This window comes from Uloborus diversus, chromosome 7 (genome assembly GCF_026930045.1).
Source record: "Uloborus diversus isolate 005 chromosome 7, Udiv.v.3.1, whole genome shotgun sequence".
In the NCBI taxonomy this organism is placed as follows: domain Eukaryota; kingdom Metazoa; phylum Arthropoda; class Arachnida; order Araneae; family Uloboridae; genus Uloborus; species Uloborus diversus.
This window is the reverse complement of record NC_072737.1, coordinates 164,730,089-164,746,260: the sequence shown is the minus strand read 5'-3', so window position 1 is coordinate 164,746,260 and position 16,172 is coordinate 164,730,089. Positions and strand designations below refer to the sequence as shown.

Below are 16,172 nucleotides of genomic sequence, written 5' to 3'. Positions count from 1 at the left end.
TTAACTGAGAAGCTGATTTAGTCTGGGTGAAGTGAATCCTCCAATAGAAACTCCAACCAACATGGCAGTGAATTCAGCGAGCGAACTTGTTCACCGACCATTCAAGTGAACCGTTTTGATTACCAAGTTAACTGACAAGCTGATTTTGTTTGGGTTAAGTGAATCATCCAATAGAAACTCTAACCCACATGGCAGTGAATTCAGCGTGCGAACTCGTTCACCGGCCTTCCAAGTGCAAGAGCGCCCAGACGGTAGGTCACTGAAACCTCCAAAAATTTCCTGATTCGGCAAATTTGTTTGACAATTTGGCAAAATTACCATCATTCGATGAAATTTGAAGTTCCATTCGCAAAATTCTTATCATCCGGCAAAGTTTGCAGCTCCATTTTGCAAATTGAGGATTTCCGCCCTCCCTAAAATTTAAGTCTGGAGCGCGCCTGTCCAAGTGAACCGTTTTTGTTACCAAGTTAACTGATACGCTAATTCACTCTGGGTGAAGTATTAATCCAAGTGATCTCTCCATTCACTTGGCAAGTGAATTCAACCTACGAACTTGTTCACCGATCTTCCAAGTGAACCGTTTTTGCTACCAAGACGCTGATTCACTTTCTCCCAAGTGATGTCCATTCACTTAGAAAGGAAGTTAAATCGTCGAACTGGCAAAGCTGCCAAAATTTTGGTTTCGCTAAAGATCTTAGATTCTTCGGATTGAGTTTGAAATTTTTGCGTTTTTAATAAAATTGATACATTTAATAAATATTTTAACGGTAAAACACATTTTAAAATGTTTTGCCCGAAATGGAATTCTTTTCGATAAGCAACTTGGAATGGATGCTTCTTGCATGCGCACGCTGCTTAACTAGACAAAAATATTGCATTGAGAATAATATAAAAAATGTTCGTACTCTAGCCCCCCCCCCTCCCCCACGCCTCTAAGATGCAATTTCTAGACAAAGTTTACACCATTTTTTAAGATATTGTTCCAAAAATATCATTATAGAATTTTAGATTTTTTCATGCACCATATTGTTTTACTTTATCATTTTTGAGATCAATAATCCACTATCTTCACTAATAAGCAATTACAAAAAATAGAATAATTTTTTTAAAGAAGTTATTAGTCACTTAATCTTGGGATTCTTGCCCAGATCTAGGGAGTTGGACGGCCCCAATCTTATATTTTGCAAAAAAATGCCATTGGCAGCAGTACGAACTAGTTCGTAGGCTGAAGTATCTTCCACGGACCTTATAAGATTACGGAGATTAAAGTTTTTTCGTTACCAAGTAAACTGATTTATGGCAAATGAAGTGAATAGGCCTGAGTGAAGCGAGACGAGAACCCCTGAAATTGATAACATTAAACTTTGAAAGGGTCTCGTTATGTAAGTCTCATTTTGGTCCAAAACATCTTTAAATGAATCTAGAAATATTTCGATCACCAATAACACACAAGGAAATTAAAATGTTTCGCACACAAAGTGACAGAATATTCTTAACCTCATTCTGCGAAAGAGGATGGTCCTTTGAGTGGCGATTTTTCATGCTTTTGCTTTTTATTTGCTCGATGAAATGTGTGATGTATAAGCATTGTGTGTAATATGATTTTGTGCTTAAGTTAATTTGTGTACTTTTTTGCTGTATAATCAGTTTTAATGGAGAATATGTCGCATCTGGCAATAAAACTGACGCAACTCAAAAGAGAAAAAAAAATTGAATTTTGTCATCTTGAATTCAAATTATGTTTTTCGCAATCACGAGTGTGTATGTGTGTATGTAGGCTTGTGTGTGTGTGGGGGGATGTGTGTGTGTAGGCATGTGTGTTTGTGTCGGTGTGCAGGCATAAGTGTGTGGGTAGTTGTGTGTATGTGTTTGTGTGTGTGTATGTGTGTAGGTGTATGTATTTGTGTGTGCACGCGTGTGTGTGTAGTTGTGTATGTATGCGCGTGTGTGTAGCATATGAACGCAACTTGGAGACGGTTTTCGCTATAGGAGCAACATCGTGAGGAGCCGGTCGACGGTGATGCGGCAGAGGGTGCTGGCGGGAAAATAAAATGATAGCACATCAAAACAGTCAAGTGAGAACAATAAGCAATCGTGATTGCTCAAAAAAAGAAAAAAAAAACATAGTGTCATAAAGACACACGATACAAGTGAAACTTTTATATTACAGGGAGATATTTTGATTTTTCTTCAATCACTTTTGAATAGCATAGATTGCGTTTAGCATCCATTTATTTACATAAAATTATGTACATGTGAGTCACTTTGCGTCATCCTCGTTCTTAAAGAGAGAAATTATCTTTTTTGTACACATACTAATAATGCTGCACAGTACAATCTGACTAACAATGAAAGTGGTTCAGTCGGCACAACGCTAAGCTTCCAACCCATCGGTCCCCGGATCAAGTCCCGGATAAGACGTTTCAGGCCTATTCACAACAAAGTTGTATATTTTAATGAAGAAAATGCTAAATATAATAAACATAAACAACGATGACGTTAAAAACTACTCGAAATGCATTAGTTATACTAGCGTGTTTAGACGGATGCTCTGTTAATAACCGACATCTGTACAGTACATGCGACCACGGACAACGAAAAAGAAAGAAAGCGAGAAGAGCGCTTGAGTGACTTTTCGTCACACGAGAAACAACTTTGTCAATTGCGTCCAGTGGCGGATCCAGACGATCCTGTTGGGAGGAGCGATTGAGTAATCTATTAGGGAGGGAGGGTACTAATGAAAATATTTTTTAAAAAAGTTTAAGAAATGAAGCTTGATACGTTTTTTTTTTCCTTTTTTCGAATAATGTATATCGTTCAAAGTGTTGGAATGAAAATTAAAAGTGTTTCGAGTACCAAAATAAAAAAAATTGAAAAAAAAAAGAATTTCTGCTAATATTCTGGATTTATTATCCAAATTAAACCCTTCAACTATTGATTCGTTTGAGGACTCGTGAAATATTTTCAGTAGCTAATATATATATATATATATATATATATATATATATATATATATATATATATATATATATATATATATATATATATATATATATATATATATATATATATATATATATATATATATATATATATATATATATATATATATATATAGGTCCTCAACTGTACTTTTTTCCTTACAAAAGAATCGTTGCAGTATCGAGATGCCACCTCTTTTTACCAGTTTTCGTAACGAACATAATGAAATACTAAAATTGCAGTTGTAAATAAAATTTGAAGATAGTTATGGATTTGTTTGTCGATTCAGTTGTTTAATATTCACGCATAAGTAGGAGTGTTTACAGGGTTTCCCTCGAAAGTTTTGTTAATAACACATTTTCAGACTAATTGATGGTTAATAAGAAGCAGGGAGGCTGGAAGCACCCTTCTGAAATTTTTTTTGAAATTTAAGGACATATTTTCGAAAACACAATTGTTTACTATCTTTGGTTTCTTGAAGGGAAATAATGAGATTCAGGAATTGTCTCCAGTGGTTTATAGTTATTAGAGCTTCAAAAACGCAATTTAAGATATCCTTAACGATGTTAAAAAAAGCAGGAGGTTCGGGGGCTTTCCCCTGGAAAAAAATTTCGGAATTGAAGTCCTAAAAACACAATTGTAGGCCACCTTTGATGACGTAGCAAAAGACATGGGGTTCAGAACTTTCCCCCTGAAACTTTTCGATGTAGGAGTTACAAAAACGATATTTTAAACGATCTTTCAATGATGTTGAGAAAGAAAGAGATTGGTGCTCCTTTCCGGAAATTTTTCGAAATTGAAGTCCTGAAAACGCAGTTGTCAGCCATCCCATCTTTTATGACGCAGGAGGAAGGAACGGGGTTTGGAACTTTCCATCGGATAATTCAGCTTCAAAAACGCAATGTTAGTGGATCTTCATTGATGTTAGGCGAAGGGCTCGGGATCGGGGGCTCTCCCCCGGAATTTTTTCGGAATTGAAGTTTTAAAAACGTAATTGAAGGCCCACGTTAACGACATTTTCGAAAGAGTTTTCGATTCCACCGATATTTTCAAAATTGAAGCTCTAAAAATTCAAAATTTTGGAGATCTTCGATGATATTGGCGAAAGGGGGTTGAGGGACTCTCTCTTGGAAAATTTTTGGAATTGAAGTCGAAATAAAACAGTTATAGGTGATTTTTTTGTGATGTGTTGGGGGGGGGGAGTTTGTTGACACCTTTTCCTGGAAATTTTTCGAATTTACAAAACTTTTTTTTGGGGGGGGGGGGCGATCGCTCCAAACCCCCCCCCCCTGTGGATCCGCCACTGATTGCGTCACACAAAAATTTTCCGAACAGAATTTCAAAGTAATCGCATAAAAAGTTTAACTTAAAAAAAAGCATGGAGGAAATCAAAGTTTTACACAATTCTACTACTGTTACCGGATTTATATTCTCAAATGCAGCATTACGCGTCAAAGCATGCATGATGTTTGACTTACTGACCGGTTTTCGTATTCTTAATTAAAAGTGTGCACATAAAACTCGAAAATTGTTCTTCTAAATTACGAAATTTTAGTGATGTGTCACTTTTGATTATATCTTCTGTACGTCACCACGCACCTGCCATGTAAGCTAACTTTCGGTGAATTTTCCGGCAAAAAAGACTATTTGGCTTTTAAATAAATCGTATGCTCCTCGAAATTTTCGAGTAGTGTCACCTCTGTTACTGGGGTTCGATGTGTATGTTCTCAACTATATGTATTTTTTATTTCACAAGTTACTCTTAAAAATAGATTCAGTACCAATCCATGTTCTAATTCTTTGAAAAATTGAATAGTTTGTAATTGCTTAGTTGTATTATAAAACACATAAAAATCAAAATGTTGCTTAGAGCGATCATGAAATTTCACACGTCATGAAAGCGTTTTTTAAAAAAAGCAGCAAACTATCTAAACAGTATCATTTGTCTATTTTTTAAGCAGATGTGCTCCTTCGAGCTTCGTTTTATGCGTTAACATTTATGTAAATGTTCGTTGTTTCACTTGTGTTGCATCAAAAAATGCTAGTCTTCTGTTGAAATGTATTTTTATTCTACAAAGGTAACTTCAAAAATTTCCCTGTTTGTGCAATACATACACTCATTATTCCTGGATAATTCCTCTCAAAGAACGGTAAACGTTTTCAATGTATGTGTTACATTTAAGGCATTTTAGAGGAATTATGAGTACTGTTTTACATAGCACAGCGCAAGATTATTCTAATTGTTCATGTTTTCAGAAATAACGTTTTTTGTTACCGTTTTAATATTTTGTTGCTGGCTTAGAGCTGTACTTCAAGTAGTTAAAGTTATCAGTTCATCATTATTTTAAAAATTATTTTAAATAAATGCAGAGTAATGTAAAAATTCCATTATCAGGATCACTACAGTCGAACCTGTCTATCTCAAATTTTACGGGAGAGAAGAAAAAATTCGGGATATGGAGGTTTCGAGGCACAGAGGTTTTGAAAAAAGTTCTAAAAATAAGAAATTGGAGCAATGACTCGAAAGTAAAACTTTGGAAGCAATTTTACTAATCAACAATGTCTCCTTCCTCTCAGTTTCCGAATGGATATAATAGCTGGAAAACTTACTTCTTGTACATAAAGTTTGAATTCTGGAGCATTATGTGACTGCTAATATTAAGAAAAATGGTTTTTGTCTAAAAATTCCAGTTAATAAAGATCGTTGGGGATCGAATTCAAGAAAGACACTTTAGTCGAAATTCGAGATATACAGTTTTTCAGAAAATTTCATTCGAGACAAACATGGGGGAAAACAATGAATTAATACTTTATGGTACAGGGAAAATGAAAAACTTCGACATAGAGAGGTTTTCGAGATAGGCAGGTTCGAGATAAACAGGTTCGACTGTATTATGAAATTCAAGTGTAATGTAATGTTTAAACTTTTAGCGTTTCGGTGTTACGTGATTCCGGTTGAAGTTTGGACTTGTTCAAAAAAATAATAAAGATTCTAAGTTTATTTGTTCTGATGTAATGGTTTGAGAACAGATATTAGATGTGAAAAAACCTGCTCAACATCCATACATAAAATGGAATGTTTGGGAAGAGTTCAACGGACCATCCTCCGAAGCAGCGACAGCAAAAGAAGTGTCCCTAATCTCATTTCATTTATTCAAACTCACTTCACTCCACTTGAATTAGCTCATTAGTTCACTCGGCAACAAAACCGAAAGTCTCCATTCACTTAGAAGGTCGTGGGCACAGATTTCAACCGACGAACTCATTGAACGGCTTACCAAGTGAACGGAGATCGCCGTCTTCCTTACCAAGCATATCCTTCGACAATGGTCATCCAGTCATCTGTATACTTATAGTCCGACCGCGAAAAGTTGAACCTTTGCTCCGCCCCGTTTCAGAATTGTCCATTTTCATGAAGGGGCAATGTGGAGAGAAAAGTTGGAATGGAGTTTGCAAGTGCGTCATTGGTTCTATAGATTGAATACTTCACTTCGGAATTCAAGAAAATAGCCAAAGAGGTAAAATATTTTAATTTTCTGCGGTCAAGGCAGTTCTCTCAATGGACAAGTCACATCCTACATAAGTGGGTGGGCCTTGGTTTTACTTCTTTCAGCAGTCATTAGACAGAGATAACAACGCCCCCGATAATTAGTTTTAATTGAAAATTGGCTCGAGTAGGGTTGCAGTAAAGAATGCAAGGGTTGTCATTTTTACTTTTTCGCCAACTCAACGCCGTTATTGCCGCAACTTAAATCTTGCAAGTCTAAATAATCACATGAAGAAAATATACAAGGAGTAACTTTTTTTCTTATCGCCAAAATGTTGCTAAACTCCAAAATATGGCACCTGCCCTTTCTCCTTTCGCTACCTATTTTAAGGAATGGACTCATTTTCTCAAATGATTGACAAGGGTCAATTGTTCGCTGTCGGAATATATCATACTATGACTGGCATAACATAAACACGACCGACATCTTAAAATAGAAAAAAATTACAAATATGGATGTCATAAATTTAAAACATTTTAGTGTCGGTATATTCAACTTATTTTTAACACTTCTATCGAATTAAATTTGATTCATTTCCGTATGAACTACAGAAAATCCGTAGCAGTTGGAGGGAATGTTACCAAGTGAACTAAGTCGCTGATTCACGCGGAGGGAAGTGAATAGCCAGATTAGGGAATATCTGATGATTGAAAGAGGAATGATCTGAAGGACGTCCGGGTCCCCGAAAGAGACGATCAGCACCAAGAGAGGAAGAGGCTGGGAGACGACGTTCTTTTGTTCTTAAGGCACGGTTCGATCTGAGGCGATTCCTCGTGTCACATGATCGAGCAGAAGGCACAAAACCGATTGGCACGACAGCTCCGGCGAGGTTGCGGCGGCTCTTCGGCCTTCCGCCGAATCTTCTCTGCAACAGAAGAAAACAACTGTATTACAAGAAATGGAATGAAGACAAGGCTCTCAGTGTCCCAAAAAAAACAAAAATATTTAATGCAAAAATAAGTAATTTACATAAATTCATAATCCAGGATCTCTGGTATCTACCACTACACGCTCTGAAGGCAAATCTGCTTTTTGATACAGATTAGGAACAGAACCATCCCTGATCCATCATCGCCAAAGGTATTGATTGGTAAATATAACTTGGAAAAATTATGAACCCAAAAGATTAAACCTGAGCCAATCACTAGGATCTTCGAGCGAGTCCAACGCTTTACTCATCAGGTCACCTCGGCCCATATTCACAGTAGAGTCACTACAAAGAAGGCTGCCGTGTTCACCATTTGGGATCAAATCGCGTGTTTGAGAGGTTATCCTTTCTGGTTTGAACTTTTAGGTAATGTTCACAGCGAGAAATTAGCGGAACAGAATTGCTAGTTGAATAATTCTTCGCTAATATTTTGCACAACATTTTATTCAAGCGAAATTAACGTCATGTTGTACAAGAACTGTTTGGAATGGTACAACCCGTAAACTTCACACTGAAAACACTCAAATAATAATTAAAAAAAAATAAACTCATTTTGAAACGCAAAAATCTAATCCACGGATCCAGCATATGGGATACACTAGATTTCTCTAACATTTAAACTTCCACTCATTTGGTGAGATTTGGCAGTGTTCCGAAATTTCTCCTCAATAACTTCAGCTGTTCAACAGTGAAAGATCTGATCCAAAATGCTTGATACGTCGGTTCTAATACATAGTTCTCTTAAATAACAACTTGTGAACGTTTAAAAGATGCCATCAAAATCTGAATCAGTTGCCTCATTTTCAGGCTTAAACCTCGTGCAAATCTCAGAGCAGTAATAACTATATTTAGGATGTAAACACAAAACGTATCTAACCACAATCACGTGATCATTGTGTAAGCTGAACGTTGTATCTATCCCCCAAGCTAAGGCCCCTATAACTAGGGAGCCAACGCATCCGCCATTTTGGATCAAAGTGACCGTCTGTTTTTGAGCCATTGCCATAGGGTGAATTATTAAATGACGCAAGAAAGAATGTTAAGATCATAAAAATAAGTTAATGTGCGACAGTGTACTGTGCTAGTAGTTCACAAAAAGGATTTTGTTTCTTTAAATTTCAAAATCAATAACCCAAGATAAAAAATCAATTTTATTGACGATTTCCTGGAAATCCGAAGCTAAAACTCGGCAGTGCGAAATCAGTAAACATTGTTATGTAAATTCTCGGTACTATTTTTATTGCTATGGAGTAATTTTTTTTATATACAACTGTTACATTTTTAAATCAGTTGATAAATTAATTGCTAAGATCCAAAGACGCAATGCTGCCAAAGATAGGACTAATTCACTTTATTGGATATTGAAGTGCACAATATCAGCACCTAAAAATATATAGTTACACTAATACTACTAAGAGCATTAAAAATGTAAAGAAATACTAGTTTCATAATGAATTAGCATGTTAATTAAACTACAAATAACCTAATAATAATAATATATGTAATACTTCACCAATTGAAATGTTTTCGATTTCTTGATGTTTTGTTGTTTGTTTATTTTTTTTTAAATATGTCATTCTGTAGTTCTAATAACAATTCGGGACGAAAACGAATGCATTACTCTAACATAAAATGAAGCTGAAAGGAAGCGAAGATACATCTAGTGTGGTAATATTTCTCCGACTTTTGATCCAAAATGGCGGACAGTTCGGCCTGGTATATGTAGGGGCTCTACCTCAAGTGGTCTTTAAATTTTTCAATAGAAAGCAAGTGGGAAGAAAATGGTGTTTTGCTGCAACGAAATCTGGATGATATCAAAGATTTATGAAAGTAGGGTTTTACATCATTTTTAACTACAAAAACAAATTGTTTTAAAGCATCCATTCTCATAAAGCATTTAAAAAAAGAATTAGTGTTTCACTGTAAGCAGATAGTTTAATTTCAGCATGATTAAACACAGACGTCAAGCAGGGGCGGCAAATAGGGGGGTCAAGAGGGGGCGGTCGCACCCCCATATTTTTTGCGTTGAATGATAGAAAATGGGTGAATTCAATTTATGTAAGTCGGAAGTCAATGTTCATTAAAAGAAATCTCGCTGGTTCTCAGTAACAATTTGATGAAACTCGACACATTCCCAGACTATAAAAAGTGTTTTTCGTTATTTGGATAATGACTTAGGAATTCTTGAAGTATTTTCTGGCCTTTTCAGAACATAGAAAACTGATAGAGAACTATGGTTAATTTTATTAACTAAGGAAGATATTTTCTCATATAGGCTAAATATTTCATACTTGTGTGCCCAGTGTAACGATGGTATGTCCAATATGAGAGGCTCGTGCTAAGTGGTGTTACTGCATTGTTTTCACAAGAAAATTTCTTGATATTTTACATTCACTTTACGCTCATTTTTTAATGCATATTTATTTAATGAGTGTCCACCGCTTTCTTCTGCTAGAAACACGTTTCAGCTGCTCAATGCATTATATGCTTTCAAAAAAACTTCTTAAAAATGCATGTGATTATTGAATTTAAAAAACAAAAAAAACAAATCAACAAATACCTGTTATGCGTATAATTATGCAAGCTCGGAGTGACACAAAATGGTCTTCAAGAGTTAAAACCATAAAAATATTTCTCTATAACTTCAAAGCAGTGATTTGACGACAGGTAGAATTATTACAAAACGATTCTTTCAATGATGAAAAAGCTCATGTCTTTTAGCGACTTCGTTTGAATTTTTATTCAATTTTTTTGTACTGAGGAAAGTTTTTGAAAAATACTTTACTCTATAAAAACATTTTCAATCCGTTACCCTTAATTTTCGAACTATTCAAGATACAGTTCAATCTACAACTGATCTGTGCACCACACTACCATAGTTCAATTTACAATTGAAACAGAAAATAGATTTTACGTAGATGTGTTTTTCAATAAAGCGTGAAACTTAAAAAAAAAAAAAAAAAGACAACGACAAAAATCCACATGATGATGTGAAGTCAAATATTAATTTTTTAAATTTTGTATGAAGTAATAGATTCAGTTTCGAATGAAATTAACACAAGATTTAATGATAATTATTTTTCTGTATGATTGACTCTGTATTATCTGGATTGGATTTTTGAAACGAAAAATAAAATGTTTCAGTTATGATTAAAATTTTTAGCACGAGGCATGAAAAATTACAAGCAATATAGCGACAGACTGGTTATCACATCCAGAGACTGCAGTTTCGTCCTTGTTATGGACTCATCAGTCTTGAATAGTGAATAACAGAGCTGGAGGCAGATGACATCTCATTGAAGCTGAGAGCGCCGACGAGACTAGATTATTCACTGATGAAAAATTAAGCAACCCACAATTTTTGAAGTTGCCCTGGGTGATTTTGAAGAGCAAGATATTCCTATTCCTATTCAGAGTCACAACTGACTACAACTGTATTTATGTCGAGGACTGCATACTAAGTGCCTTGCCTCCATTATTTTATATACCGATAGATGGCAGCGCCATCACCGGATCGAACAGTTAATGAGAATTTAGAACTAGTCCAGGAGCTAATAGCTACCTGGTGCTAGCACCCCCAGAAGTATCGTTTCACTTGGAGGACATTGAGACCACGAGCCTATTTAACCTCGCCCAGTCCCCTTTAATGACGACGGTGGGTCTTCGACCATCGAGGTTCGAACTCAGGACCCTCTGGCCCCGAATCCGACACTCTACCGATCGATCTACCACGGCCCCAAGAGCAAGATATAAAAAGTGTTTTCAAACATCACTTTGTTACTTCAATTATCTCAGCTAGTAGAGAAAGATTTTTTATGTCTCAGGAAGTTAGAGAATTATTTTCGAAGCACAATGGGAAAAATATTCAAACGAAGTCATACATGCATACGAGCATGAGCTTTTCCACCATCTTTTATATTTAGCTGTACTGGCAAAACAGCACGACACTGGGCACTGATAGATTAGTAACACGATTCCCTGCTCTTCCGAATTTCGAAAATCATGCATTAAAACTTTTCCAAAAGGTATAAAAACTTTAGTATCGAGATCTTTTGTATAACTTATTAGAAAGTGAATCAAAATTTAATTATTTCTAAACACTAATTTTTATTCATATTAAACCGATTTTATGACCACTTCCTGTTAGCTAATGTGTGCTTGGTACCGCACTGTGGTAGTACATATTTAAGAATCTCGATCCCCCAAATGAAATGCTGAGATGCCGCCCCTGACGTCAAGTATAGAACTTCTCACATTTGTTGACCATGATCTCCTGCTTTTATCTTGACAGCAACTTTCTACCTTTGGAATAATGAAGACACGTTATACATTGCTAGCATTGCTTGTGGTCAAAACTAGAACAATTGTGTTTTGTATGCGACCTGTTATTTTTCATCTTTGAGGTGTCGCACAAAATGTGTGCTACGCCTCCCAGGTGAAAATGTAAGTTCCTAAAAAAGTGAATTCACTGCAACTATTTAATATTTCCTGTGAACTTTTAGATCAAAATGCATAGGCTTTAACTTTTAAAATCATTACACAGTAGTAATCACTGATTGAAAACAGTTTACTGATAAACTTTAGCAACCACTGGCCATCCAAAGTAGCTAAGTATTATATTGTAACGGATTCGGTGCGACTTCCACTTTCTTGAAATGAAAACACAGTTCTTGATAAAAACACAGGAAATTTATTTACACTATGTACAGGAAAGATCTTCAACAGCTGCTAAATTATTCATCAGCAATTAAGCAATTATCACACAACACCATAAACTCAACGTTTACACACGTATTTACTTCCAAATACGAAAACAACACAGCGAAATGCCTCGCTATAAACAGAGCAAAATGCTATCAGTTCGAAATATCAATCGAAACTCAACTGTTTATCCATCGCTAACGGCTTAAATACACCGAAAAGAAATTTCTCAAATATTCCACACGCTTCTGTAAAGTAGTAGACCGTTATCAATGAAAAGAAAGAAAATAGGGGTCGTATACTTTAGCCGAATGAAAAAGGGGATGTATATTCATTACGGGAAACTATTTACAGGTTACGTTCCTACAATAATTACTATTTACAGAATTTGTAACATTGCCCCCTTCCTAAGGACTGCACGTCCCGGGCAGTACAATCCCCAGAAAGGGTGCCAAACTTCTATCACAAGTTTACAAATATACACATTAATTAATAACTAACAGATACAGAAAACACAATAATAACAAGAAATATTACTAAACATTAAAAGCAAAAATTATCTACAACTTTTATGTTATCAACCATGGTTGTTTACGTAATACTCATGAACTATGGCCATAGTATGGGGCTAACCGATCATAATGTACAACCCTAGGTTTTGCATTAGGTGATTTTTGGATCCTCACTACGACGTCATTTAGTCGGTTAACGACTTTGTAGGGTCCATCCCAATGGACTGCAATTTGGGTGACAGACCTTTCCGTCGGATGGGACTCCATAACCAAACCTTGTCGCCTTCGTTGAATTCATGTCCAGTAGACCTTGTGTCGTATCGGGTCTTCATCTTCTCCGCCGCGATGTTGATTCGCTCTCGTGCGAAGTTATGAACGTCTTCCAACCGGGCCTGGAGATCCTGGATGTATTCCTCAGGCGATGAAGGCGCATCCGGAGGACGACCGAAGACGAGATCACAAGGTAGCCGAAGCTCTCGTCCGAAGAGCATCTGAGATGGGGCATATCCGGTAGTCTCGTGGACAGCACTGCGGTAGGCCAGCAGGAACAAAGGTAGCTTCTTGTCCCAATCCTGTTGATTTCTGGATACCATAAGTGAGAGATTATTCAGGATTGTGCGGTTAAATCTCTCCACCATGCCGTCCGATTGTGGGTGTAGTGGTGTTGTCCTAGTTTTCTCAATTCCGAAAATTTGACATAGGCCCTTAAACACAGCAGAGATGAAATTCCTCCCTTGATCGGAATGAATCTGCAAAGGTGTTCCGTATCTCGAGATCCAATGTTGGACTAGAGTCTCTGCTACGGTAGTAGCCTCTTGATCTGGAATGGGATATGCTTCCGGCCATTTGGTGAAGTAGTCGATGGAAACAAGAATGTATTTGTTCCCATCAGCAGTTCTTGGTAGAGGACCCAGGATGTCGATCCCAATTCGTTCGAAAGGAGCTCCAACGTTGTACAGATGTAGCTTCCCTCTGCTTCTCTTCTTCGGTCCTTTACGAGCAGCACAGGCGTCACAAGAATGGCACCACTTCTCCACGTCATCCTTCGCCTTGCTCCAGAAGAAGCGCTCCCGAACTTTATTGAGAGTTTTCAAGACACCAAAATGTCCTCCAGTCGCACTACTATGTATTTCTTTCAGAACATCTGAAATCCTGGATCGAGGAAGTAGTAACTGCCACCTAGATGTCTTGCCGTCGTCAGATTCCCATTTCCGGTGTAGCACGCCGTTCCGTAAATGGAGTGAGTTCCATAAAGCCCAGTATCTTTTTGTTGCAGGACTGAAGATGGAAACGTCCTGCCAGCTAGGGCGTCGACTGTCACTTTCCATGAACTCTAAAATTGGTTTTATGTCGGGGTCTTCAAGTTGGTCTTTTCGAACTTGGTCATCACTCCATGGATCAGGTTCTGATGATGTTGGAGTCACTGTCACCTGATAGGCGGTAGGGCTAGTCGTTCCATACTGTTTCTCGATTCGGGAACAATAGTGGCAGTTCTCAGGACAGGGTCTCCTTGATAAAGCGTCAGCATTACCGTGAGATAACCCTTTTCGATGCTTGATCTCCATGTCATATTCCTGGAGCCGCTGTATCCATCTGGCTATCTGGCCTTCCGGATTCTTGAAGTTCAAAAGCCAAGTTAATGAGGCATGATCTGTCCGAAGCAGAAATTTTCGGCCGTAGAGGTAATGATGGAAGTGTTCTACAGCTTTCACTATGGCCAGTAACTCCTTTCTGGTGACGCAGTAATTTCGCTCCGACTTTGATAAGCATTTGCTCCAGTAAGCGATGACATGTTCATTTCCGTCAATTTCTTGGGATAAAACAGCTCCAATTCCCTCGTTGCTCGCATCAGTGTCCAGGATGAAGGATTTTTCAGGCTGAGGATAGGCGAGGATAGGCGTTGATGTTAAAGCCTCCTGCAGTCGTAGAAATGCATCTTCGCATTCTTTGGACCATCCAAACTTTTGCTTGCTCTCCGTCAGCTTATGCAAAGGTCGTGCAATGTTGGAAAAACCCTTCACAAACGTCCTGTAGTACGTGCAGAGCCCCAGGAAACTTCGCAACTGATGGATGTTTTCGGGACGACTCCAACTCCTGACCGCAGATACCTTCTCTGGATCGGTTTGCACACCCTCAGAAGAGATGATGTGACCAAGATAGTTCACTTCCCGGCGGAAGAAATTACATTTGGACGGACTTAACTTCAGATTGGCTTCCTTAAGCTTTTGCAGCACCTTCCTAAGATTTGCCAGATGTTCTTCGAAGCTGCGTCCCACGATGATAATATCGTCTAAGTAGACCAGACAGGATTCGTAAGAGAGTCCTCTTAACACTGTCTCCATAAGACGCTCGAACGTAGCTGGTGCATTGCAGAGGCCGAATGGCATCACTTTGAACTGCCATAAGCCTTGTCCAGTTGTAAACGCTGTCTTCTCTCGGTCATCAGGGTGTATCTCAACCTGCCAGTAGCCGCTCGTCAAGTCCAGGGTCGAAAACCACTTGTGTCCGGAAAGAGTGTCCAAGGTGTCGTCTATCCGTGGAAGAGGGTAACTGTCTTTCTTGGTGATTTCATTCAGCCGTCGGTAATCCACACAAAATCTGGTGGAGCCATCTTTCTTTCGGACTAAGACGATGGGAGAAGCCCAGGGACTGGATGAAGGTTCGATTACATCATTCTCCTTCATCTCTTTCAGGAGGGTCTCAACCTCTTCCTTCTTGGCGAACGGTAGTCGTCTTGGATGCTGTTTAATAGGGAGGTGTTCTCCAGTGTAAATCCTATGCTGCGTTAAATTCGTACGGCCAACATCCTCCGATGTAGATGAAAACAGATGCTTGAAGTCGTCCACCAATTGTTCCGCAGCAGTTCTTTGATCCTTCGATAAGGGTGCACTCCCAATTAACTTCGACGTCAAGGACTCAGAAGACACAGTCTCAGGGGAATTGATTCTTCTAATGATGCAGTTTACTGGAGTACAAGTTACCAACACTTCACCTTTTCGGATATTCCTTGGCCTTTCACTCACGTTGGCGACTCTCACAGGAACTACATCCTTAGAAAGGTCCACAAGCGTAGATGCTACCAGTACTCCTTTTAGGCTATTGCTTAGGTTAGGGTATTCAATGAGTCCAAATCGAAAACTATTGCTTTCTTCAAGGGAGCCAGGTATTAATGATTCTGACCTTGAGGGAATCGATAAATCTGTTTGAGCTATTATTTGATGAGCGGATTTTACATCACTTTCTGCAGGGAAAACGGCTATGTCTTCTCTCATCGAGTGCAGCTCATTAGTCTTGAAGTCGAGAGTGAAGTCATATTTCTTCAAAAAGTCCAATCCGAGAATGAAGGGGTCCGTGATATTAGCGACGAATGCCGTATGATGGTAGGTGGCATTCCCAAACACTATTTCCAAGTCCACTTTACCGTCAATCTCAATTTTGTCACCTGTCACAGTCTGGAGACTTACGCGTGGCGATGTCCACAGCAGTTTCAATCCAAATTCA

General features: G+C 38.0%; 1 protein-coding gene across 1 annotated transcript in view; it reads right to left on the bottom strand.

The window, feature by feature from the left end:
- Positions 1-7,306: 7,306 nt before the first annotated feature.
- The window catches only part of LOC129226981 (ankyrin repeat and death domain-containing protein 1A-like), a 119,453-nt gene continuing 110,587 nt past the window's right edge, over positions 7,307-16,172 (bottom strand). The window contains exon 15 of the mRNA XM_054861610.1: positions 7,307-7,395. Within this exon, the coding sequence (XP_054717585.1) occupies positions 7,307-7,395 (89 nt within the window). The remainder of the gene's footprint in view (positions 7,396-16,172) is intronic.